Source organism: Balaenoptera physalus, assembly GCF_965194825.1.
Source record: "Balaenoptera physalus genome assembly, chromosome: 9".
Taxonomy (NCBI): Eukaryota; Metazoa; Chordata; class Mammalia; order Artiodactyla; family Balaenopteridae; genus Balaenoptera; species Balaenoptera physalus.
In genome coordinates this window covers 43,794,725-43,818,838 of record NC_138888.1, presented here as the reverse complement: position 1 = coordinate 43,818,838, position 24,114 = coordinate 43,794,725, and the positions used below count along the sequence as shown (strand labels likewise).

Genomic DNA, 24,114 nt, shown 5'->3' with positions numbered 1-24,114 from the left:
ATCGTAGAAAACTAAATAGCAGTTAAAAGCACCAGATTAGATATATACATAGCAACATGGATGACTCTTAAAAACACAGTACTTAATGAAAAAGAAAGAAAAGAAGCATTACATAACACGATAGTATCCATGTATACAATATACAACAAATTAAAAGATACACATTAAAGACATTAGTATGGCTGCCTGGCAGGTGAAGGGAGGAAATAGAACAGGAGAGGAATATGGAGATAAAGGGACCAAACAAACAAATGAAAGAGAAGTCTTGCATAGACCAATGACGATAATGTACCATCAACTATAATTAACTCAACTCTGCCACTGAGGTACAAACTGGCATGAGGGGTGGAGGGCGGAGAGAACAGGCCTCATGAAAATATAGTCTAACATGTTAATTCTCATCCTTACTATCTTAAATTATAAATCCAGGGGCCATACCATTATTCTTTTTTTTTAATTTAATGAACAAATCAAAATTATTTTCAAAGAGGAGTACAATAAATACTTGATTATGAGGATGGTGCCAGTATATTATTCTTCTTACGCACTGTAAGATGTCTTCCACGTACATCCCATTTTAACCTTATTCAGTTCACACTGTAGAGAAAACCCAAAAATTCTGAAGAAGAATCAAACTTACCTTCAAAGGCTTCATTTATGACTCCACTGGGGTTTGTTTCTCCTCTGCATTGAGAAATACTATTTAAGGAAAAATTTCGGAATAACTGAAGCTGTTCTTGAATTTTATGGAAAGTAGGTCTTTGGTCAGGTTCTTGAGCCCAGCACTGGGTCATTAAATTCCACCTGGATATGTGGGTAAGGACATGAAGTAAATAGTGATTGGATATCACTAGGTAGCCATTACTGATAACCCAGGTAAGGTCATTTCAGAAGGAAAAGAATTTGAGTTATTGCCAGTTTTCCGTAATTAATATAACTGAACCAGAACAAAAGCTTTTGTTTCTTATATAATAGTGGCTGGCAATATAACTACGTTTATTAGAAAACATCTTCCTTCTGAAAAGCTGACATTCAACAGTTATTAATCTAAATAAATAGATAGTAAATAGATGGTTGGAAAATGTTTACTGAACCCATTAGGAAACTAACAGCTATAAAAATTACTGAAGAAGCTGAGATTAAATTTTACATTCATACACTGATATCTGAAACAAAATCTAAGATTTACTCCAAGCCACACAGATATTTAGTGGCAGAACCAGAGGTAGAAATCAGATCCAATTCTAATGCTTTTACTCTTCATTACACTGCCAGGTTAATTAAGAGACTCAGTTCTCCTAGACATAAATAGCTGGTTGAACATTCTCTTTTCCTTAATGGTTGTCTAAGAAATGTCTGTGCAGAACTCTTGACTAATGTTCATTCATTCACTCAGCAAAGATTTGTTGGACACTTACTATATATGAGCAGTATATCAAGAGCAAGAGATGTGGCAGTGTGACTCCTGTCCTCATACGATATATATAGCAAAAGTAAGAGGGAGACAAAATTTATCCACTACAACTCATAGGAGCAGGGGGAAATTGTAGCTCTTTTATAGTTCTGTAACTAATTTTCAAAGCCCCACCTAGTAGAAGAAAATTAGTACAATGCCATTTATAACCTAGCCCATTCCAATATGTTAAACCACCCTTTTTAGGTAATTCTCAGTCTTTTATGGATAATAACTCAGTCTCTCTTATCTTTAGTCTATTCCTACTCCCTCTGTCTTCCTCTCCAAGGTGGTATCAGGATTTATGTTGGGTGAAAGTCTTTTGTGAGTTGCACTGGCACAGTGAAGGATCCTTTGGACCCCACTGTGCCCTCCTTCTCTAGTCTCAGAATGGAATGATGACGAATTCCATAAGGAGTGACTGATCTGGTCCATCCTGCAGGCATCGGCTGCTCTCTGCAGTCTATGATCCCTTTAACCTGTTCTTTTGGCCCTTCTCCCTGAACTGGTCCCCCCTTTTCTCTCTCTAGCTGCAGGCCTCTGAGACAGCATCATGTCCCATATCTGCTGACAAGGCCCAGGAAATCCCTTCCTGTTTCTGTTGCATGCCCACAGGATGCTCCTCGGCTGAATCTCCAGCTTTCAACAAAATGTTCACTCTACACAGGAAACAAAGGAGGCTTAGAAGTGCAAGCTACATGTTCTCTGTCTGGACATGCCATCCTACCCTGTTCATGATGCTGGGTGTCCATGTCAATGTGGGGGATCCCCAGCTCAGTGGTCTCCTTGCCATCCCACCAAATTGGGAGGAGTAGGCAGTTGCTCCCTGTGCTTGGTGTCACCCGCACCTAATCTGAGGCCTACAGAGGTTTCGAGACCTAAATATCCAACATCTTCATCTTCCTACCTCTATCTGTTAAGGTCTCTTCTTCCTACACTTGCCCGGGGCTTAGAAGGAGTTGAGTTTCTCTTCAATTCCTCTTTTTTTATTAGACTATCCTTATATAGAATTATAGGTTTAGTTGCTCACACCTGGCATTTAGCAAGCTAACAAGGAGCTAAAGGAGTCTGTTGGGTGGGCTAAAAGGTTCGTTGGTTTTTTTCCGTAAGGTGGCTCTAGTAGCACTTAGTTGTCTTTAACTTCATTCAAAACAATTTTGTTAGATTGTATGTGACAGCTGTCACATCAGCGTGCATTATAAAAAAACTTATCAAAATTGGTGTAGCCATTTTAATTTTGAAGGTGGAAGGAAGAAAAGCAACATTTTCAGCATATTATGCTTTATTATTTCAAGAAAGGTAAAAATGCAACCGAAATGCACAAAAAGACTTGTGCAATATATGAAGAAGGTGCTGTGACTGATCGAATGTGTCAAAAGTGGTTTGTGAAGTTTCGTGCTGGAGATTTCACGCTGGAGGATGCTCCAGGGTCGGGTAGACCAGTTGAAGTTGATAGTGATCGAATTGAGACATTAATTGAGAATAGTCGACGTTATACCACAAGGGAGATAGCTGACATACTCAAAATGTCCAAATCAAGTGTTGAAAATCATTTGCACCAGCTTGGTTATGTTAATCGCTTTTATGTTTGGGTTCCACATAAGTTAAGCGAGAAAAACCTTCTTGACTGTGTTTCCTCATGCGATTCTCTCCTTAAACGTAACGAAAACATTCCGTTTTTAAAACAAATTGTGACGGATGATGAAAAGTGGATATTGTACAATAACGTGGAATGGAAGAGATCATGGGGCAAGTGAAATAAACCACCACCAGCCACACCAAAGGCTGGTCTTCAAAGAAGGTGATGTATATATGGTGGGATTGGAAGGGAATCCTGTATTAAGAGCTCCTTCCGGAAAACCAAACGATTAATTCCAATAAGTACTGCTCCCAATTAGACCAGCTGAAAGCAGCACTCCACGAAAAGAATCCAGAATTAGTCAACAGAAAATGCATAATCTTCCATCAGGTTAACAAAAGAGCGCATGTTTCTTTGATGACCAGGCAAAAACTGTTACACCTTGGCTGGGAAGTTCTGATTCATCTGCTGTATTCACCAGACATTGTGCCTTCAGATTTCCATTTATTTTGGTCTTTACAAAATTCTCTTAATGGAAAATATTTCAATTCCCTGGAAGACTGTAAAAGGCACCTGGAACAGTTCTTTGCTCAAAAAGATAAGTTTTGGGAAGATGGAATTATTAAGTTGCCTGAAAAATGGCAGAAGGTAGTGGAATAAGAGGGTGAATACATTGTTCAATAAAGTTCTTGGTGAAAATGAAAAATGTGTCTTTTATTTTTACTTAAAAATCAAAGGCACTTTTTAGCCAGCCCAACAGATAACCCTCTCTCTCCTCCAAGCTTCATTTCCAAGTCTACTGACTCACTAAAAAGGTCAAGCACCTGTTCTCTTTTTTTACTTTCTGGATCTAGAAGGCAGATTGGGGGCAGAGAGAGAAAGACTGATAAAGAAACATAAACTGAGAAGTATTTAAAAATATTAGTACTACCATATCAACAGATAAATATACAATTACAAATTATAAGTTCTAAAAAATGTACTAAAGAAAACAAATGTGAGCTCTAATTAGAGATGGAACATTTTTGGCAAATTGCTTATAGAAGGACCCTCTGCAGAGGTGATGTTTAAGCCAATGAACTCTGTAGAAAAATAAGATGCTAGTCATGGGGACTGGGTGGGGATGGAAGTCAGGGAACACACTAGAAGAGGCAAAAGCATGTGTAAATTCCTAAATTTGGAAAGAGCTTGGCACATTTTAGAATGGGGAGGAAAGCCAGTGTGGCTGTAGAGCAGTCATTAAGGGGGAGAGTATAAAAGATGAGGTCAGAGAGGTGAGGATCACACAGATCAAGGGCCAGGCTAGGTGCTGGATTTTATGGCACTGCAATGGAAGCTGTCCAAGGTTTTTAAGTGGGCATGATCTTTACATCTTTAAAGGATGACTCTCGTTGATATATGTGGAGAATTGATTGTAGAGGGGCAAGTTGGAAGCAAGGAAGTTGTTTTTTTTTAACATCTTTATTGGGGTATAATTGCTTTACAATGGTGTGTTAGTTGCTACTGTATAACAAAGTGAATCAGCTATACATATACATATATCCCCACATCTCCTCCCTCTTGCGTCTCCCTTCCACCCTCGTATCCCATCCCTCTAGGTGGTCACAAAGCACTGAGCTGATCTCCCTGTGCTATGTGGCTGCTTCCCACTAGCTGTCTATTTCACATTTGGTAGTGAATATATGTCCAGTAAGCTGGGACGAAGCGAAGGAAGTTACTGAAGAAGACTAGGTGAGAGATAATGGTGTTGGACTGTCCAGTAAGCTGGGACAAAGCGAAGGAAGTTATTGAAGAAGACTAGGTGAGAGATGATGGTGTTGGACTAAGACAATGACAGTGGAGCTGGAGTAAGAAAATATTCAATTGCTAGGTGCCAATGACGCAGAAATCATCACAGCTATTGTATTTAAAATAGCTGTATCTGTATATGGCATGCAGACTCCACTTCCATCTCCGTCATTCTTGCAAGCACCTCAGGTCAGAGTTAATACTCAATATCAGAGTATCATGGAGAAACCTAATATTGGTCTGTTTTTCAGTATTGATCTGATGACTTTTCATATATATTACAAGGAATTTGCATTCTGGATATGGAGTGCCAAACTTGGCTTTATTTTTTAAAGATTAGAATCATTGCTAAGAACCTAATCTTTTACATATTTCTTTATAATCTGTGGCATTTAGAAACAGGGATGACACAGAGAACTCAATGAAAGACAATTCGACTCTGAAATAACATCGTGTAACTGATATTCGATCATGGAGTTTAAACCAGTAGTTAAAGTAGAATCTTGATGGGAATCTTAGGGCTGTCCTAAGAGGTGAGAGGAGAAAGTGAAGTGTATCTTGCCACAGGGAGCCTATCCCTTCTAAAAAGAAAGTTGCGATTCTGAGATACTGCCAAAGATACATTGACTCTCTCAAGACTTGTCATATTTCAATTATGAAGTTTTTAGTTTATTTATTTATATCCCACCTCATTCTACAAAGTATTCAAGACACTTAATGGAGATGATTTAGTGAGAAGGAAGAAGGAGGAAGAGGAGGACGGAGGGAGAAGGGAGAGAAGCCATCCATGCAGTTGCCCCTTTGCCACTCTGTACTTCACCCACTCACACTCCCCTCCAAAAGTTTAATCTATGCAAGTTATTTAATCAGATATTCCTAATTTTCATCTATGGAGGCTTTAATTTACATTGAGTCCATCATTACTCTTAACTCTCTGATGACAAAAACAATTGACCTGATGGTACTTAAAACCTTTCTCTCCCACTGTCCAGGGCCAAGTGAGCATTGGATTGCCCTAGCTTAAGAAAAGAGGAGCTCTATAAAGCAGTAATCATTTAAAAGTAAAGAGTACAACTTGTGCTCTTAAACAGCATTAAGCTGACAATGGAATAAATGACTAGGCTTTTAAAATGTTATCAATCCTAAAAAATGCATTTCTTACATCTTTCAGGTAAATTAACAACAACTATATCTTTGGCATAGGGGTCTTTCCTTACAAATACATACTTGCCACAATTCAGTATCATGCATTAAATACTTGTACCAAGTTATAGTTACAAATATTCAAGCATATTAGTCTAAATAAACTGACAGCTCCTTCACTTTTATTAAAATTTACCTGGGCTGGTTGTTCTACCTCTAAACAGATACTCACACATTATACTTGAAATATCTCATTTAGCTAAGTGTTCCGCTTCAAATTCTTCCATTCACTATGCCAACCCCTTTACTCCTCTTTGCTTCAGTTTTTTCCACAATAGCACAATCTCATTAACCATGTTCATTAATAGTCTCTGAGTAAAATCCTTGGATTCATAAGGCAATTGAAATTCAACAGTTGAAAACTCCATGGCATCTTTCAGTATTAAGGGGATGAGTTTCTATAGGTCTTTAAGCAAAGCACATAAAATACAGACTTTAAAATACCCAATCCCGGAAAGACCCAATTAGCATCAATTAGCGTCTAGGTGTACATATTCTTAAGGGGTAAAAATAAGGTGGTGAGCCTCCATGTTCTCCCATTGTCGCCTCCGTCATTTGAGAGACTCTCCAGTAATTTCAGTTGCCCCTGTGATACCTGTGAAAGAGCTCTCACTTGATGTAGATTGCCCTTTGATCCCGTTTGTTCTTGAGAGTGCTATGGTTGTTGTGCAAACTGAAAGCTGAAGAGAATGCTGAGGGCTGGGCTTTGCACCGTACATCCCAGGCTATGGAAAGAAGGGCAGGAATGCTCTGAACTCTCACATTCCATTAATAGCTAAGCACAGCGTAGCCATCTATGGACTCACCTGACCCAGAGTGCATCCAGGTGCTGAGTATTTAAGCAGTGAATAGAAGGTGCAGCCTGGCTCAGCACAGACTTTCAACCCTCTAAGCTGGGCCTATGATCTCAGAGAACTGCTTCAAATAAAAATCAGTTCCCTCTGTACTCTAAGGAGAGTAGTTAATCTTTATCATGACAACTTAAGGCCGTGGGCAGATTGAATGGCATCGCTGAGAGCTCCATTTCCTTAGCACAGCTTGTCTTCCTGGTTGGCCATGGGTCGTTAACCCTTCCTAGGGATCTGGAGCATGCAGCCCTTAGAGGGCTTGGAGCATTGTTCACTTTTTAATTACTGATGTTCAAATGAACTTCAAAATCAGCAATGGAAATTTTAGCTTCAAGGAAACTATATTTTTATAAAATTAGAGCAATAATGTATCCAACTGAATAATTATTCAAGATAAAATTATATAGAATATTATCTTTTTCCACTTATAATCAGGAATATTTTTCTAGAACTTTTCTAGCACTCCTTCTTTCTCCTCCTTCTAGTTGAATTTTTGGATAGAGCAAAGTTCGACATACCTGTGTTTTTCTTCTCCACAATAGGGCAATTAATTATCCACCTCCCTCTTCCCCAAACAAAATAAATGAACACATCAGTCAAAACGTATAATTCAGTGGCTGATTCCTAGAGTGCCTATCCAAAAAAAAAAGCCTAATTATGATGAGGTACGTTACCCCCTAGAGGAGAAGATATGCCAAATAGAATTCTAACAGCACAAGGAAAATTTTGTGCAACTGAAACTTGGGAGGAATTTTCTGAGTGTTCAATAGATGTGTAAGAGATGCAAAACAGTGATTCGTTTGCTAACTATTTAATTAAAATGTATTTTATACTTAGGTATGCTGGGGTTTTTTCCTCAAGCCCTAGACTAAAGTTTTTCAAATTGTGTATAACTTTCTTACTCCTAACTTGTAGAAGTGTTTCCATCTGCCCCAAAAGGATCATGAATCGTACTTTTAGACACTGCCACCAAACTTGTTCAGGTATGTGTATAACTGATCCCTCTGTAAATATCCCAGAGGCTATAAGAGCTAAATCAGAAACAGACAGTGATTCCAATCTTCTTCTAGCTGGAAGATTTAAATAATACAAAAACATTCACCCATAGAACATCCAGCCAAGGTGCCCAGATCTTAATCATCTTTGGCTCTAGTCTGAATAATCCTCGAAATAACACAGCATAGGCAAGGCAGTGCAACCATGGTGTGTATCCGCATACTGCTAATTCCTTTTGCACTTGTCTGTACCACACAGTTTAGCACTTTATTACATGTTGGCCTGTTATCCAACTGCTCCATGTGTGTGTCTTTTCTTTCAAAATACATTCAGAGATGCTGAAGAAGCGTGGCTCCGGTTTAAACACCTCTGTATTCCATACAGTCCTTAGCGTGGTGTAGTGCACACAACAGAGTAGTTTATACTTGTTGATTATATGTTCTTTTAGAAATTTCTTGGGTAAAACACCTCTTAGAAAAAGTGTCAAGACTTGATAGTTCTGCTAAGGTTGTTCACAAGAAGGTAGATTAGTACTCAGCAAAATTACTTGGCTTGTTTTTCCTTTATAATTAGATCAAAATAACCTACTGTTCCAAGGATCACAAATCTATTAGAATTCAATAGTTGCCAGGATCAATTTGATAAAGTCACTAATACTTACGTAGTCACTTCGTGTGAAGTTCATAAATAGATAACAACCTATATAATTTTTAGCAGTACTATATCCCAATATCAGCTTTATCAACAAAAGCAATCCAACTTTTAAACAATAAATTCCTAGTTAATAGAACCTTTTAATATGCAGGTTAAGATGTTAGTCAAATTAGATCTTCCAAAATAAAATGAGTATATATGTGAATACACACACACACACACACACACACACACATACACACACGCACACATATACACAAAGAGCTTTTATTTATTTATTAGAATTCTCTTAAACTAGAGTATAAACATATTCTGCTGTTCTAGATTTTGCTTCTGAAATGAAATATTATGTATATATATATATAAAAAGAAACCATCATGTATTTAGTAAATTAAGTGCCACAATCAATTTACATTTTACGTAAGATATACAAATATATAGATTCAGTTTTTATTTAAAAATACCATACCAATAAGGCACGTGATTGCATGTGCACGTGTTTTTGTTCTTGGGTACTTATGGAACATGATTAACTTACAGATCATCGGGACAATTTCTCGGTGGCTCCAGTCTCCCTCCTGTTTGCACATAGTTTAAAACATCAAGGTTAGAATGAGCTGGATAAGGCTGATGACCAAGAGTTAAAATTTCCCAAATCAAAATTCCAAAAGACCTAAAGATATTAAAGAGTTTGCTTTAATTATACTTATTAGAAACATCATGTTTACAGTAGTTTTTCCAACATAATTATTCCTGGGGCTATCAGAGTCTACTTTGTGATTGGCATTATTGGCCCCATAAAAGGCAAATGGGAGACTTAAAAGCAAGTTGGCCTCAAGAAAAAGAGAACAAGCAACTGCATACTAGCAACACTTCAAAGGTGATAGGAAGGCTTAGTGGGGGCGCGCACACACACACACACACACACACACACACACACACACACACACACTATGTTCCTCTTCCCTGGCTGAATCTGCACTGTGGACCTCCATTACCTATGGCTTTCATAGCTTCATTATGCAAACACACTAGGGGTGAGCAAGAAAGCATTTCACCTTTCTTCCTGAGTTTGAATGCTAGTAAATGTGGAGAGGGAAGGCATGAATATAAGCTGACAACACTGAAGACTGACTTCATTTCATCCCCAGTTTTGCAGAGGTCCAGTCCAGCTTAAAAGTTATTGGATGAATCTTTACATTTTGAGCAGCTCTAATCAAAAGTTTGGGGTCAACAAGGAAAAATGAGGGGTTCTATTCAAATAATAAAGAGCTGTCCAAACCTCCCTCATGTCCTAATCATTTTGAGATCCATGATTTAAATTCTGTGTATAAATTAATGACCAAACATCCCAAAATAGTAGGCATTTGGACACGTACTTGGACATTAATTCATAGGCACCAATTCCTGTTAGTCATAGCCTCTACACTTTTGGAGAGTAATAAGCTATCTGAAATAAATGGACCTATTCCACATACACCAGTAAGGTAAAGGATCAAAACTAATTGGAGGGAGAGGTATAAACTGTTGAGACGCAGGAATAGCCCTTCCTTGCCCACCAGCTTTCACTTTAGCTTGAGGCAAATCACTTAACCTCTCTGGTCTTTTGTTTTCTCACGTAAAAAACAAACTAGATGACCTTTTAAGATCCCTTCTGGCTCTGGCATTGGATGGTTCTGCCCACGTTTCTCTGTGTCCTGTTAAGCTCACCATACATCAGACTGAGTAGTGAAGATTCCATCCATCAAACTTTCTGGAGCCATCCACCGAACAGGGAGCAGGCCTTCTCCTCTCTTTCTATAGTAATCATTTTTATAGATGTCCCTCGCGAGTCCAAAGTCCCCAATCTTCACTATCCGTGATGGACTAGTATAGTCCTTTACAGAGACAAGGCAATTCCGAGCTGCCAGATCCCTATGGCAGAAGCTATACTTAATAATAATAATAATAATAATAATAATAGAGTTCCAGAGATCAGACAAGTAACACTAGGAGGTCTGTAGAGAAGAGAGATTTTAACAGAAACTATTGCTATTTTGAAGGAATGAAAATGTTAATTATCTTGTATATTCTACCCAAACTACAGGTGATTATTGTGCCAATCTTCATAAGAATACTTTATCCAGAATGTCACTGTACCTGTGAATGAAGTGCATCTGCTCCAAGTAGACACAGCCTTTTGAAATATCTACACAAAGATCTACAAGGTCAACCAAGGTGAGTAAAGGACCGTGAAACTGTAAGAAATAAAAGAAAACTTACAGATACTTTTCCAGTTTGCACAAAATATATATGTATATATACGGCCACATATATATGCATGTACACACACATATATATGATGTTTTAAAGGAATTTTTAGTTATGGTAAAAGAATTCAAACAAAGAGGAAAAGAACTACATTTATATGCTTTCTACCAAAATATACATATATAAGACTATCTTTAGTAAGCAGAGGCAATATAGGATCTTTATTGGAAAGATCTCAGGGTGTTAGGTCAAACAGACTAGTTTAAAACCTAATTCTGCTACTTACAAGCTGTGTGAACTTGCTCACATTGCTTAATTCACTAAGCAGCTTTCTCATACGTAAAATGGGAACAATAATACTGACTGTGTCAGATTTGAGATAAGATATGTAATGTGGCTGGGACATAACAGGCACTTAATAAACAGTAGCTGCTCTCATTAGCAGTAATGATGATAGTTTAATCAGTTTAATTATTGGCCCAATGTCACGCTATAAAGTCAGTCATGACAATGGGCTTGTTCTCCATATGAGCCCCATAGAAATTGTTAGCAATACTCTATTTCAAGGAGACAGATTACTCCTCTCATCTAAGAGAGCCAGCACAAATATACAGTTGAGCCTGTACTGGCTGCGATGATTTCTACATGAACAAAGCCAGCTGAAGTTTTTATTAGTACCATATGGAAAAAATTCAAAGTTCCTTCCTGAAGGCTATATTCATATACTGTCTGTCCCTTACCATTTCCCTGCAATTACCCTATTTCAAGCCTTTCTCATCCCTATCTGACGCTTCCCAAACTTCCCATGTCTCCAGCCTCCTGTGCTTTAATTAGCTCACTTTGTTGTGACCCACCGCCTGTAGAGTCTATTACAGATTCCTGAGCACCACCTCCATGGCAGCCCCAGGCTGCACCAACCTCTCTTTACATCCATTTATTTTCCATAGATTATCCTCTCACAGTCTGTGCTTTGGTCACACTGGGCCATTTGCAGTTCTTTATACCTGCTCCGCATTTCTCAACCTCTCTTCATTATTCCTGCTATCATTCCTGGAATGCCCTCCGTATTCCTGATTTCCATCCACATCCTTCAATGAGCATCTCGAAGGATTCACAACCTTGAAATCCCTTGATTCCTCATAGATGGGTGCTGTGAAATGCTGTTCCCTCTGACTCCCCTGACAAGCTCATGTCTTGTCCCAAAAGTAAGAAGAATCCTGAATTCTGGGACTCAACATTGCCATGGTCCCACTCAACCACACCTATGTCTTAAAACTAAACTCAATTTTACTCCCAAGAATCAATCCCTTGCAGCCCTGTTCAGGTCCACTAGACGCGCGCCTCACAGCCTTGTGTCTGAGTCCCTGCCTTGTGTCTCGACTGGTTCAGTGGTTCCTCTGTGAATGGAATCCTGCTTTGCCCTTGGCAAAACCTACTCTACTCTTGAAGACATTCTTCGCAGAGAATCCTACTCCTGAACTTCAGTCTGGGGGCTAGTGCCCTGTTCCCTGCTGACAGATTTTCAAATGCTGCCTGCCTGCTTGAATCTCTAATTATAACTTGCTCCTAATCGTCCCTGTGACAACCTATTGGAACATTTCATTACCCCATGTCGGGCCTCCTTAACCCCAGATGCTGCCCTCGGCTACCACCTGTCTTCTCTTGCCAAACCCTCCAGACATATTGAACCTCCATCTCTGTCCATCCCTAGTCAAAGCCTTTTATAACTCATATGAGTGTAGTTTCAGAAACTGTTCTATCTCGCACCTTGGTTGTGTCCCAAACAGAAGACCTCCTCGTGAAGCCTTCTCACATCTCCCCAGTTGGAAATCATCTCTCTCTCCTCTGTGCTTCAGCAGTGTATTCTCTACTCCATTCTAATGGGCCTTCCCTCTTTCTACCTTAAATGAGTCATTCATATGTGACTTACCCACCCTACCATGTGGCAGGGCCCTTGAAAGCAAGAGCCTCACCCTCCACTGTCGTAAAATAAATACCCAGCAAAAATTTCATGAATTGAATTGTATCTGGCTTTGTAGTTGTATTATCTTGATAGATAGGGTTTTTTGTTCACTTTTTCTATCTTACTACAATCTTAGAATATCTAAGCTAAAAGAAGCCGAGAAAGTTTTGGATTCAGTGTTCCATTTTACGAGGCAGAAACTGAGTCCTAAAAATGAAGGACCAGACTAAGGTTTATAAACCCAGTTGCAGTCAATCCTTATGCATTCAACCCAACAAAACAGTCTCAGAGTGGGGATGGGGAGAAGGGTGCTTGTGGTAGTTCTGGAAGAGTGCCTCTGAGCACTCTCTGTGGAGAGGCGGCTGGCCCCGCGTGAACTTAGCCTGACGGGGGCGTAGAGCCTGTGGCCCTCCGCTGTGGACCCCGCACCTTGATTCTGGCACTCAGCACCTAAGGGCACCCTGTCCTATAAGGTCAGGGCGAGGGAGACAATCATGGACGCTGCCTTGGTAGCCAGCAGGAAAGGCAGCGGAAGAACTGAAGTGCGCTTGAGAACCAATGGTCAGAACCGCTAGGACACTGGCTGAATAAGAGTAGTTTGGGAAAAGCAGCTCTGTGAGTTCTTTCAGTCCATCTTCATTGTCTCTTCTCTCCCCCACAAAAAAACAAAAAAAAATCTACAGAGGCACTTTCTTGTTAAAGATGGGGAATTGAATTTATGCATTTTAGTTTCATTCGCTCCCCAAACCTTACTAAAATGACATTATAGAGGAAATGTTGTGATCTCAAGAGGATAAACAGATCAGGAGAATACATAGAGCACAAGGAAACATTTTGGAGGAAGGAAAGCAGGTGGAGGTGTGGTCATTTAGCAGAGCCAAGAGAGATGAAAGCTGGCTGCCTGCAGAGGGAGAAGACAAGAATTAAGTGATGTTTTTCACTATAGAACCCCATAAACACTCTGGAATTCGAGGTAGCAAGTATCTCTGAATGCAGGGCTGAGGGGCAGGACTGAAAGCAAGGTGAATATTTAAAAGTTTGTTTTAAGGGCTAACTAGACCCGAGATCCCCACCCCACAGCAGCAGGAGGCTTTCCTCTGCTAAACACACACATACACACACACACACACATACACACACACATACACACACACACACACACACACACACACACAGAACCAGAACAACTCCAAGTTCAAAGATACCAGTCATACTAAGGCACTGTGCTAAAAATGGAGAAGGGAATTAAATGAGAATCCTCATCCTGAGCCTTGAGACCTCCAGCCCTCTTCCCCTACTCGACTCCCTGAACTGAGGCTCAGGCATTTATTGCCCAGGCAGGAGACCAGCAGATTCCTCTCTGGGGAAACTGGCATATGCCAGGGAAGACATCCAGATGCTGTCATTAGGGGACCCCAACGGAACATCAGGGTCCCACCTGACAACCAAAAGGAAGCTGCCACAGACATAGGCTCCAATCAGCTTCTTAGGTCTCACTATTAAATATGAAGACCAGCCACAAATTACCAAACATTCGAGAAAAGCTTCTCATATTACAAACAGATCCCAGAACAATGAGGCAAAAAAGGAAGTCAAGACAATGCAGGAAGCAAATTAACACTTTAAAAAAAACTATAATTAGTATCCTAGGAAAGATAAAAGAAGATTTTGCATGTATGGAAAAATCAGAATACTATTTTAAGAGGCAGTCAAAATATAAGAATGAGTCTGTGGCAAATTAAATTTTTAAATTCTATTAAAAACTTAAGGAAATATATCAGAATTGAGAGCAAAAATACAAAGAGTAGAAAATAGGAGAAAACAGCTAATAAAAGAAAAGGATAAAACAAAGGTGACCATTATCCAACTACTAGGATTTCTAGAACAAGGACATAAAGGGAACAAAGAGTTTTCTTTATTACCAAAGAAATAATATAAAAAATCCCAGAACTGAAAGGGATGATTTTCCAGGCTGTGTGTCCAGATAAGTAAAAAGTACCACAGGTAAAGAAGTTCCTGGGACTTCCCTGGTGGCGCAGTGGTTAAGAATCTGCCTGCCAATGCAGAAGACACGGGTTTGAGGCCTGGTCCAGGAAGATCCCACATGCCACAGAGCAACAAAGCCTGTGTACCACAACTACTGAGCCTGCGCTCTAGAGCCTGCGAGCCACAATTACTGAGCCCACATGCCACAACTACTGAAGCCCGCGCGCCTAGAGCCCGTGCTCCGCAGCAAAGAGAAGCCACTGCAATGAGAAGCCTGCGCACTGCAACGAAGAGTAGCCTCCGCTCGCAGCAACTAGAGAAAGCCTGCAAGCAGCAACGAAGACCCAACGCAGCTAAAAATAAATAAATAAATTTATAAGGAAAAAAAAAAGAAGTTCCTAAAATTTTCCACGGAGAAGGACAAAAAGCAAGTCACTGATCGTATGTCCAGGAATCAGAATGGCATAAAACATTTTAAAGGCAATTGTAGAAGCTAGAAAACAAAGATGCAGGAGTTTTACTTTTGAGGAAAAGGGATTTTCAACCTAGAATCCAGCCAAATTATTAATCAAGTGTGGGGCGTGGGGGAAGAACAGTTCCTCAAAATGAAAAAAAAAAAAGATTTTTGCCTTGCATGCTTTCTCTTTTCTAAAACAGAACAAAGAAGCCATGGAATTGAGGAAATAAAGGTCCAACATGGAAATTACCAAGGTACATGTGAAGGAAACCCCTAGGGTAACAGCTCTGTAGAGACCAGAGGACAAGCGCCTGTATTGACTCCAGGAGGGAAGTGTCCAAGAAAAATATGGTGAGGAGCTGGATTATCTCATATATTTACCCATATTGTGAGAAGGGTTACAATTCTGTCAGAGAGTTTAGGAATATAGAAACCTAAGCAAATAGGGAGGGGAGGCATTTATTAAACTACTCAAGAGAAGAACCACAATCATAGTATTTGAGTAACTTAGCAAATAATCATTAAATAGACATAGTAACATAAACTTGCAATATTGATTTATCTGCAAATTGGGGTAACTGTCAGAGGATGAGGAAAACAAAGTTTTTCTGTGTGTAGAGCTGGTGGGGTCGGGCTGGTACATGACTAAGAGCTTAAATCCTTGCCTCTTGCACTAGGCAGTCAATAGATTTCCCCCAAGGTTGAAAACTCACTGTGCAGCAGTATAAGCAGAGCGTTTAGGGAAGTGGAGGTAAACACCGGAAGGAATGAGCAGAGGCCTGGGATGTGGGGGTGAGATAGAGCACAGGACTCCTGTTTTTCACCATAAACCTTGTCATATATTTCAGTGTTTTAGCTATACAATGTATACTTCAATAGAAATAGAAACCGTAATTTTTAAAACTACACATTTAAATTTTAGTTACTTGTTTTGTCTCAGGTGTTTCTCACCTGAGACCTAAAAGCAGGTTCCCACCGGTGCTGAGACCCTCGGCCCTCATTCCCCACACTGTGCCACAGTATTTACACTGTCCGCTGTGCTGGATGCTGCTCTAGGCACTGCGGACATGGAGAGGACGGATCGGGGGCTGCATTTTGTTAGCAGGACCCTAGAGTGGACGGGACCTATTAGCATGGTTGCAGGAAAAGAAAAGTAAGGAACCGGATGGATGGCATGAAGGAGGATGCATGAAATCAAGACTTCTGTTTTGGCCAAAGTTTGAGACGCCTGTGAAAATCCACACAGAAAAGTCAACTGGGAGAGATGTAAGACTAAGGGCTGGAAATTTCAATTTGGGACAGAAAGGCAGATAGATTAAGTACAGAGAAACTCCACACATTCTCTGTTCTTCAGAAACCATGATTCTGGCAGGGAGGGACCTATTTTTCCATTAGATACTAAGAACAGGCTCAAATAGCCAGAAAATGCCAGACATTAGCCCAGGGTTCTAGTTTGACTAATCCAATATGAAGGAAATACAAGAATTTTTTTGACAGAAGTCTTCTAAGTTTCTACCATCAGCCCAAACTGCAGCCTATTGAATTTAAAGGAAAATAAGACGAACTTATAGGTCATCTGCATTACATAACCAATACTGTGGACCCCATTTCCTACCGATGTCATCCGGGCTTTACGCAAATAGGTAAGAAGGTCTCCTCCTTCCATCAGTTCCAGGATGATGTACTGGGGCTCATTCAGCAGACAAACTCCAAGCTGCTTCAGAATGTTGGGATGATTAAACTTGCTAAAAGGCGAAAAGAGACAGGCAGGATAACATGACAACGACAGAAATCTAGTGAGGATCTTTATGGAATAGAACAATTCTTTATTTCTGGTTTCCTTCAAAACCCTGATTTTTTTTTTCCTCCTAATAAATGAAAGCCTCCTTTTCCAAGAACCCAGCTGCATGCCTGCTTACAGAAGTAATATTGCAACCCCTAGTGGCCAAGGCATGTGGATAGAACAGAGGGAGTTTTAGAAGAAGTGATATTTATATTAAGCATTTTATGTTCTGGAAAAGAAAGTAATTCTAACTAATGTCCTTCTTCGAAAAATATTTTAGAACATTATGTTTTTGGTCATGACAAGTATGAAATATTCTCTCCCTTTCAGAGAAACAATTCAGACACTCAGGTTTGGCTACAAATATTTTCTCAAGAGGTCAAAGCAAGTAAGCCCCAATCTAACAATCAGAACCCACAACTTGGGACCTGATCAACCACTGCCTCAGGGTGTATTAAGATGTATTTGAGTAATTTTCATGACCATCAACTAACTCTAACCTTGAAGACAAGTTTACCAAGACCAGGGATATTCTCATTGACATCACTCTCCCTTACTTGGTCTACTTGACCCATTATCACACATTTAGAAGAACATAAGCATATTTAAAGCTGAACAGCTTCAGAAATCCCTTGCAAAACATGCTTATTATTGAAGGTAAAAGAAAGGACTGCCTGAGGACTGCTTGTGCCCAGGCTCAGAAGACTGGGTTCTATGGAATACTTGCCACTCCAGACATATTTCCTTTTAAACTTCAGCCATGTTTATTTTGGGCATGATCTGTTATGTCAGGCCATTTTGAATGTTAAAAATCTACCAATCAGGGGCTTCCCTGGTGGCGCAGTGGTTGAGAATCTGCCTGCCAATGCAGGGGACACAGGTTCGAGCCCTGGTCTGGGAAGATCCCACATGCCGTGGAGCGACTAGGTCCGTGAGCCACAACTACTGAGCCTGCGCGTCTGGAGCCTGTGCTCCGCAACAAGAGAGGCCGCGATAGTGAGAGGCCCGCGCACCACGATGAAGAGTGGCCCCCGCTTGCCACAACTAGAGAAAGCTCTCACACAGAAACGAAGACCCAACACAGCCATAAATAAATAAATAAAAATTTAAAAAAAAATCCACCAATAAGATGTAAGAGCTTCCTACCCATACCAAGGGAAAATTATTTTAGAGCTGCCCTGATACCTCATCAGATGTGCCTCCTTCAGGAATTCAATCTTCTCCTGGTCTGTGGAGCCCTTCTTCAAAGTCTGTGCAGTGTAAAAACAAGCCAGGAATCAGTATAGCAGGCATTTCCATGAGCTCAGTGGGTTAATGGAGACAATATTTGTTTTGTTTTGTAATATCCACCCTTATCATAAAAAATTGTGTTCTCCAATTCTCCAGCCTCCCTTGCAAACAGGGGTGGTCATATGACTCAGTCCTCGTCAAAGAGATGTAAGGGGGAAACTGCTGAGGGAGAGAGGCGTGTGCAGAACTTTTACTTTCCTGAACATATACATCTAACACTATCCTTCCCCCTCTCCATATCCTGAATGAAGACGTGATGCTTGATTCTTTGGCAAACATCTTGGGACCATGAGGCACCATACATGTACAAAGTTGAGAGAATTTCAGATATACTGTCTCTGGCCTGACACAGTACTACACCAAAGCCAGAAGTCAACTTGTTATGTAAGAAAAAGAAACACTTGTTTAAACCAGTTGAGGTTAGAGTATGTGAAAGACTGTTAAATGCTGTCAATTGGAAGTGGAGAAAATTTCGCCAGCTTCTCTGGTTGTATAGCCCACTCTCAAAGCAATAAATTCCTAACAAGCAGTGATCAGGATATTACTCAATTACATAAAAGATTCATCATCCTTTGATCAAAAGAAAGTTTTATAAAAATATGAGAGTATATCCAGGGCTTCCTTAAAACTACATCAAATACACCATGATGAATAATTGTGTAGTCCAGGGGTCAGCAAACTACAGCCTGTGGACCAACTCCAGCCTGTTACCTATTTTTGTACAGCTTATGATCTGAAAATAGTTGTTACATTTTTATTGGTTGTTATTTTATTTTTTCCAGCTTTATTGAGGTATAATTAACTTGTTACATTTTTAAATGGTTGAAAAAAGTTATAAAAAAGAAGAGTATTTCATAACACATGAAAATAATATAAAATTTAAATTTCCATTTTCATAGAAAAAGTTTTACTAGAACACAACCACACCCATTCATTCACATATTGACTGTGGCTGATTTCACACTGCAATGGCAGAGTTGCGTAGTTGCAACTGACACCGTCTAGCCAGCAAGCCTAAAATATTTACTATCTGCCCTAGCACCTAGCACCCCAGTTCTCTTATAGTATATTTGAAGGGAAAGACTGTCTGCCAGGTCTTAGCTAATTAGTAAGTCCCTGTAAATATGCTGACATAACAAGTCAAGGAGTTAAAAGATCAGCATTACCTTCACTGCTACTTTGGTTTCTCCACTTCCAACTCCTAAGATGTCTACCGCTGTCCCTTCATACACTTCTCCAAAGGCCCCACTTCCCAACAAGAGACGCAGAGTCAGTTTTTCCCGAGGGAAGGCAGGAAGACTTTCAATCTCCTCTTGGGTTGGAAGCGTACTGGAAAATAACGATATTTTTGGTCTCCCAAAATGCATATGGTTTACGAGTGGGTGTTGGTGTTAGTGTTTGAGAGAGAAAAAGTATGAGAAAGAGGAAGAGAAATCTTATGGTTTTGCAACACTGTAGTGCATTCAGCATGACATAGTGGTGTGTCTGTGTTCCTATTCCTTTCCTATTCCATCATCCAGAATATTCCTACTCTCTTCCAAAACCCAGACAGAACATGTTACTTCACTTCTAGGTACCTTCATTTTGATAGCATGCCTGTGTGTGCACTGCCTCAAGACTTTTTACTGTAGTTTGTTTCATTAAAGTTATCAGTTATTAATTTCTTCAGGTCACCAATTTGTGTAAAAAGCTATTGCAAATTAGTAATAAATACAGCTGGGCTTATGATCTCAAAAGCTTTTGCTTTACTTCATACACCTGATCTCTCATGTAAAACAAAATTTACTATGACCACAAAATTACTCCTTGTCCATCAGGTTAACTTTTAGAAAGTCAAGCTTCTCACTTGGAATATCATGAAGGGAAGGCAATCCATCTGCATTAAAAACGCTTTGAGATTTTAAAAGAGAATTTTGAATATCAGATATGCTGCATATTTTCTCCAGGAAAAGTCAACTCTGAAAAGCTGATTTAGGTCACCTCTGTGTCTACTTCAAATCCTGTGTTCTTATGTCTTTAAATAAATTTCTAGAAGCAAGGCCGATGGCTATATAATCCTTTTTGCATGGAACATAACATAGTGTCTTGTACAATGAGACATTTAAATATTTTCTTTAATTATGATGACAATGGAAGTTCAAACCTCGTCTATTTTAGAGAAGTTTTGTAGGCAATCACCATAGAATTTCTGAAAACAGAATAGAATTGACTTAATAGCACACACAAGAGACCTTGGAATTCTTCTCTTCCAGTTGAATCAATCATGTTACCATCTACTCCCTTCCACGTAGTAGTTATCTCCTTGTTTTATTGACTTTCAAACTATGTGATAAGACACTAGAAAACAACTAATTTTTGTTTATTTTTCTTAGGATAGGATAACAACATAATTTGCCATCCATCCCAGGTCACATTTGAGAGTGAAAGGGGGTGTTACTTTTGAATATGCCAGAATAATATGGGCATAAAGCAGGACAGTTCTGGGTAATGTGGCATGCATGGGCACTCTCTTTAGAGTTGCCCACTCTTCATCTAGGTGCCCTGTAATGCCAGCCCAGGTTACATACTGTATCGCATAGCAGGCATTCGCCAGTCCTACTCCCGCGGCCAGACCTCGAAGGTCAGCCAATTCTTTGTCTTCGTTTATGAGACCCGTCAGCCCTTCCTTGGGAGTTTTTTGATTCTTTAATCTTCTGTGCCAGACTATAAAGACAAAAGAACATAATTTACAAAATAAAACATTGCTTTCTTTTTCTTTAGGAAATGCTAACAATACATTTTTAAAGTTTATATTGAAGAACACTATGGATAGAATAACAGAATTTGATTGAAAAAATATGCCCATAATAGAATAACTAAATCCAGGTACAATACCATATAAAAACACATAATTTATACCACATCACATTTTATCTCACTTCTCAGAGTAAATTTTAATATATTTCTTATTGCTGTTATAAACAAGTTGAAGCAACTTAATATCAGAACTTATTTCTCAAAATCACCCATAAACTAGAATCAAAATAAACCAAAACAAACTTGCATAATAATTATTAGTGAACAAATTCATTTCTGAATCCAGATATGTCCAGGTTATACTCCTCAGCAGACCTGAGGAATGCTTTCAATATAATGGCATGCTTTATTTTAAAATGCAGAGTACAAGAGTGTATATTCATTGTTTTTCATAATACACATACTCAAATACATAGAAAAATTATTAGAATGAAATCTACCAAGTGTTAGCAGTGGTCCTCCCTAGCTGTGGGATCGTGGGTGATTTGTATTGTCTTCTTCATTTGTATTGTCTTCTTATTGTCTGCTTCAATGGGCAAATATTATTTTTATAATCATGAAACATAAGTAATATTTTTCGAAGATTAAAATACAATTATATCATTAAGATCACCCATCAATACTAGAATATTGGCTCAGAAGTTGAAAACAGCAAGGATGCTTTGTGAGATGATGATTAAAATTTGAACTTTATTCCATAGTAGCTTCAGTACCCAACAGGTGAGAGTTTTATGCAAGTGAAATTCCGTCTGAGGGACCACACAGGGAGAGATCTTAAGTACCTTTGCTAATGCAATTCTTCAAACCTAAAATGCTCTTACCATCCCTCTTCATTTTTAAAGGCCCAGAATGAGGCCCCACATCCTCAGGGATGCCTTCCAAGATCTCTGCCACCTCTGTTGATCTCACATCTCTGAACATCTAAGACCAATTGTGGCTCTCAGTCAGCATGGCTATGTCACTGTCTTCTACATTTCCTATTTCCTTTTATTGATGTTTAACACATATCCTGCTACTTATCTTTTCGTACAGGTATGTCTTACCTCCCCCATTAAATGGCAAGCTCCTGAGATCAGCAATTGTATTTTACAGTTTATTTTCCTTTGCTCCCAGTGTCAGGCTCATGTTGCACAGTAGATATAACCACTCACCAAAGTGAAAACTGTCGATGCTTATTTTAAAACCCTTGCTTCAATTTTGTATTTATAAGTATGACTGATGAGAGCCCTCTGCACAATACAAATTTTTAAACAATTGCTGTTTTCATTATTTGAATAACTCAGTCTTTTCTCATGCACTCGCATAATCCTACTGGTAAAACCACATGCACTGCTACTAAAAGCAAAAGAACCAAATTAGCTTAGCTATACTCAAAAATCTGTGAGTTCCAAGTACAATAAAGACCTTTAAGTCCTGCGAAAGTCAGATATCCATAGGATGTCTTGAAAACACAATAGATTGTCTGAAATTATCTCATGTTCATCCACTAGAGTTATGGGTTTAAACAACGGTGATGTACAAGTAGGCAGGCAAAGGTCAGATGAAGGACTCTTCATGTAATACTCCTTCCCAGTAGGAAAGCAGACAAGCAGCCAAGCCTATATGCCAACTGCCAAATATACTGCAGTCATATGCATAATTCTGGAGGGGCTGGCTTAGTGGCACAAACATCAGCTGTGCAATACTTAGACTCCCTGGAACCACAGGTTAAAATCCTGGCAGGGTCAGCTGAAATTTTTAGCTTTCCAAGTTAGCTGAAGAAATAATATATTCCATATATTATCTGGTGTGGAATCTTTGAAAAGAAATCTCAGTTCAAGTTTCAATGTGCTCTCTAATAGCTTATGACTCCAATCAGTTTTGGGAAGAATATAGATTTAGAACACTTAGTAAAATATTGGCTTTCTTTATCCTGAGAGTTCAACTTTATGTTTGTAACTTTTCCTTAAACTTTCCCCTATTTATGAAAAAAAAAAGAAGCTACTGTTTCGTGAATATGCGCTTGAGTGTTCTCCTCTGGTAAATATCATGTCTTTTTTGTAATGTTTCAGCATGTCAGGGACTCATGTTAATAATGACAGGGTGACCATATATCTTATAATCCGAACCAGAACATTTTGGGGACTGAAAGAAAGTACTATTAATGATTATGCTGAAACAATAGGATGAAGCAGGATGTATGATCCACTATGGTAACCCCATAGGTCCAATATTTAATCATCTTTTTGGGAGTTGTCACTGTATTTTCTTATCATTAAATCTTAAGAAAAAAAAAAAAGACTTTTAAGACCAATACATTAGTATAAAATGAGTGGTGGGAAATAGCTACTAGCTTTCTATCTATCTAACCTAATTCTTCTGCTTTCCTGGTCATTTACAAATGAACAGGGATTTGAAACAAGCAGGCCAGACATCTGAAAGAGAGAGTATTGAATGCTATAAGGCAGAAGTGGATCTTCTGCAAGAGGCCCTGCTCATTCTAGACCAGGCTGTCTGCCTGGAGACCTAAACTATCCCGACCAAGGATTGTCACTGGTTTCCCTTTAATCCAACACTTTTTTTATACCCAGAGTCATTTTTCTTTTATTCATTTCAAACTATAAGTCACAAAACACTTGTTATATAGCCAATCTGTAATACTGTTTTAAAGAAGGCTAAAGTTGGTGCCTTTGCAAGTAGTTTTATCTAAAGTATACTGTGAAGTGTAAATACAGATTTATTTTTCATAAAAGTTACCCCAGATTAGAAAAAAAAATTCACAGGAGTTAGTGGCTATTGAAGTATAGCCAAAGGTAACATTGTGAATTTTATAAATTTATTTCATGTGGAAAATTAAATCAACTCAGAGATTAAATCAAGTAATATGATCAAATAAACAGTTTATTACCTATATTTAAAAATCTACTATACTTACCAAAGGTCAATAGGATTGTAACAACCAGAAATATTCCAATTATAGTAGTAAGTATAAAGCTTGTTTCTGGTATCCAAAAACCATCTAATAAAATAAATGAGAAAAAGAAATTAATTCAAAGAGTAAAACTAGATTGTCTCAGTGATATGCCAG

The 24,114-nt window shown here is 39.0% G+C and overlaps 1 protein-coding gene and 1 long non-coding RNA gene across 4 annotated transcripts in view; one reads left to right on the top strand and one right to left on the bottom strand.

Annotated features, from left to right (window-relative positions):
* ROS1 (ROS proto-oncogene 1, receptor tyrosine kinase) overlaps positions 1 to 24,114 on the bottom strand; it is a 132,123-nt gene that overhangs the window by 23,964 nt on the left and 84,045 nt on the right. For all 3 annotated transcript variants that reach the window (XM_082475074.1, XM_082475075.1, XM_082475076.1), the window contains 9 exons: positions 23,962 to 24,045; positions 20,819 to 20,954; positions 19,418 to 19,580; positions 18,147 to 18,211; positions 16,794 to 16,923; positions 10,662 to 10,759; positions 10,233 to 10,436; positions 9,061 to 9,195; positions 641 to 804 (listed from right to left, as the gene is read on the bottom strand). In XM_082475074.1, the coding sequence (XP_082331200.1) occupies positions 641 to 804; positions 9,061 to 9,195; positions 10,233 to 10,436; positions 10,662 to 10,759; positions 16,794 to 16,923; positions 18,147 to 18,211; positions 19,418 to 19,580; positions 20,819 to 20,954; positions 23,962 to 24,045 (1,179 nt within the window). The remainder of the gene's footprint in view (positions 1 to 640; positions 805 to 9,060; positions 9,196 to 10,232; positions 10,437 to 10,661; positions 10,760 to 16,793; positions 16,924 to 18,146; positions 18,212 to 19,417; positions 19,581 to 20,818; positions 20,955 to 23,961; positions 24,046 to 24,114) is intronic.
* Positions 3,099 to 16,779, top strand: LOC309667186. The gene is made up of 3 exons (XR_014267599.1): positions 3,099 to 3,422; positions 10,609 to 10,739; positions 15,379 to 16,779. It is a non-coding gene; the product is annotated as an uncharacterized lncRNA (long non-coding RNA).